Below are 3,008 nucleotides of genomic sequence, written 5' to 3' on the forward strand. Positions count from 1 at the left end.
TCGTGCCTCAGTTTGCGATAAAATCGCACAAGTGCACACCGAGGCAGCGTCTCGGTGTCCGGGGCGGAAGGCGAAGAACACAGCGGTACCAGCAATTACCACGCCACCACGCTGGATCCTCGTTCAACGCGCATGAACAGGGTTTGAGCTACTTTGAGCTACCCGGTTCCGCTGCCTAGCAACCGGTTCCGGTTTGTTTTGGACCATCGCGAAGATTACGGTGACCGTGAAGGGAAGGTGTTTGTTATGCTTCGAGTTTGTTGTTTTATCTTTGTTCTTATCGATAACAGAGGTGTAAACCAGCTAAAAGACGACGAGCAATATGTTCCGCAACGAGTACAACCTAGCGATGGAGCGGGACCAGGGCGGTGTGTCGTCCGTTTCCTCCTTCCAGGTGGACGATCTGATGGAAAAGCTGAAGCTGCTGAACTACGAGCGGCTCCTGCTGCGCGAGATGAAGATGAAGCAAATCAATCGCTACTACTTCCTTCGTTCATTTAACCCCGGCGAGCAGTTCTTCATGTTCACCTCGATCTGTGCCTGGTTGATACGCAAGATTGGCAAAACGTTCGATCAACCGCAGGAGTTTGACGATCCCAACATCGTCATCTCGCGCATCATCAAGGTGCTGCAGGAGATGGTAAGCTGGTTGCAGCAGCTTTAGAAAGAATGACTCAGTGACAATGAGGTTGCTCTTCGTGGCAGGACGTACCGACCGATTTTCAGACGAACCGGCTCATCCAGGGTGCCGGGCCCATCTGTGTCTACATCATGGACGCACTGGCCACGCAAGCGCTCAAGCTGACCAAGTTCCAGATCAAACGGCCCGAGTGTCGCAAGGAGGACGATCCGATGGTTGATCTGATCGAAAACGACTCGGAAATCATCCTGGAGAAGGTGGAGGAAGAGCAGATGGCCGGTATGAGTGATGAGAGCGAGGACGAACGGAACGCGATGTTCGATCTGAGCTTCACCGATCAAAAGACGCTCAATCGTCGGTCGACGGCCGCTCAGCGGAAGGACGAGTACAAGGTGGACTCACTGTCCGACAGTGAAGCGTGGCGACTGGAGCTGGAACGTGTGCTACCACAGCTGAAGGTGGTCGTGAAGACGGATCCACGCGATTGGCGAGCACATCTCGAGCAAATGCGTACCCTGCGCAGCAATATCGATACGGTAGGTATGGGTGTCCTTCCAGAGAATGCCAGATCCTAGACTGCGGGTCCATTTTTCTACGTACAGGCTACCGAAGAAACGGACAGTCAGCTAAAGAAACTCCAAACGGACATTGGTTACGTAATGGAGAAGCTGGAAAGCCGCGAAAAGCACCTGAACAACGATCTGAAGGAGCTGATCGCACAGTACAAAGAAGTGCTGATCGGGTACAATCAGGTGAGCGGACAGTTGAAGCAGCTCGAACAGGAGAAGGCTAACAACGAGCACGAACTGACGAAGATCACCAACGAGCTGGAGAACGTCAAGATACAGATGGAGCAGCGGGGCAACTCTATGACCGATGGCAGTAAGTTGGCGACAGAGCAATCCATCCGCATTCTCTTCACTAAACCATCCCAATTCCTCTCTGCCAAGGTCCTCTCATCAACATCAAAAAGGCAATCTTTCGCATCAAGGAGGAAATTTGCGAGATGGACATCAAGATCGGGGTGATGGAGCATTCGCTGAACACGGAAATCCTCCGGCAGAGTGCACAGTACGCCGAGCTGGACTCACTCGTTATGGCCACCCATTAACCATGTCGGATGTGAGAAAGGGAAAGGAAAGCACACCTTTTTGGAGGTTCATGTTGCAATAAACCTGCTTTCGAGATTCTATCTAACATGCAAACCCGCGCACGAAGTGGAACAACTTGCAGCACGGCAGGGCTACGCATTATTGTCTAGAGAAACATGGCCATAAATTTACCGACGATCGAAATGTTTGTTTAAGCTTTCCTCGTATATTGGCGTTGCGTTGTTCTACTCCGAGATACACGCTCGCCAAGCACCGGGCCGATCCCTACAACTCGTCCAGATAATTGCACGGTTTCGGAGCATCGGTGAATAACAAGCCACAGGGGATGCAGCACCCTGTCTTCTCTGCCTGCTTTTTGTTCCCTGTTGCCCCCCTTTTTGCCCGCCAGAATTCAGTTAAAAAAGGATATGCGAAACAGATGCGATCGAGGAACGATCCGAACCCCCTAATCATCATGTTTACATAAAATGGAGGACCCTGTCGTTGCAAGGTCTGCGTGTGCGAATTCTCGTCCTCGGTCTTGGGGAGAATATAAAAAAGGAGCGAGCATGCGACCAATCCCAGGCAGAAGGGTGGTATGGGGTCACGATTCTTCCTTCCCGTTTCGATGATCATGGGCGATCTCGTTAGGAGATACAATTATAGGCGATCAGGGATCCAAAACATGGGCCGAATAGGAGCAAAAACCGCTTGCGATCCTTGTGAGGCAGCATCATGGCAACAGCCAGCACGCGATGTGCACAAAACCCAAGAGATCTTAAGATCTGATGGTCTGTTGCTGGCTTCTTGACTTTTGTGAAGAAGAACGGAGTGCCTGGAGTACACCGCGAGAAAAGAAAAGCTAAATGGTTTTTTCTTTGATTCCTTTTATTTATACAACTATTCTCGATTTGTTCGTATTCTCTCTTCCACTAGAGCCCAGTTACCTGCCACTAGGTATCTTCTCTTTTGCATTCAAACACATCCATTTGTTTGCTGGTGGAGGAGCAGAGCAGTTGCGGTTGCAGTTTGTCGTTGAACAGTAATAGTAAACTTGGTAGCAATAGTAGCGATTGCATTAACCTTAAAACCTTGCAACTAAATCTCGCATATCTCGGCACGAGAAACTGCCCGACATTTCAGGCTGTACCATTCACTCTGACTTACAAACTATGAAGTTAGCACAGTTATGGCTGCGAGACCGACATCTTCAACCTGCTTCTGATCAGCCCTACAAAGCGCAGAGTTTGCGTTTCGAACCAACCATTCGATACATC

General features: G+C 50.2%; 1 protein-coding gene across 1 annotated transcript; it reads left to right on the plus strand.

Annotated features, from left to right (window-relative positions):
• Positions 1–322: 322 nt before the first annotated feature.
• LOC126570640 (intraflagellar transport protein 57 homolog) lies at positions 323–1,751 on the plus strand. The gene is made up of 4 exons (XM_050228569.1): positions 323–640; positions 706–1,176; positions 1,243–1,522; positions 1,591–1,751. Exons 1-4 carry the CDS (start codon positions 323–325, stop codon positions 1,749–1,751), a joined length of 1,230 nt encoding a protein of 409 aa, XP_050084526.1.
• Positions 1,752–3,008: the final 1,257 nt, after the last annotated feature.

Source organism: Anopheles aquasalis, chromosome 2 (genome assembly GCF_943734665.1).
Source record: "Anopheles aquasalis chromosome 2, idAnoAquaMG_Q_19, whole genome shotgun sequence".
Classification (NCBI taxonomy): domain Eukaryota; kingdom Metazoa; phylum Arthropoda; class Insecta; order Diptera; family Culicidae; genus Anopheles; species Anopheles aquasalis.

Coding starts and splice junctions, on each gene's coding strand:
- LOC126570640 (XM_050228569.1), top strand. CDS start 323: ATGTTCCGCAACGAGTACAACCTAGCGATGGAGCGGGACCAGGGCGGT. Junction 641..705: donor TCAAGGTGCTGCAGGAGATG/GTAAGCTGGTTG, acceptor TCTTCGTGGCAG/GACGTACCGACCGATTTTCA. Junction 1,523..1,590: donor CAACTCTATGACCGATGGCA/GTAAGTTGGCGA, acceptor CTCTCTGCCAAG/GTCCTCTCATCAACATCAAA.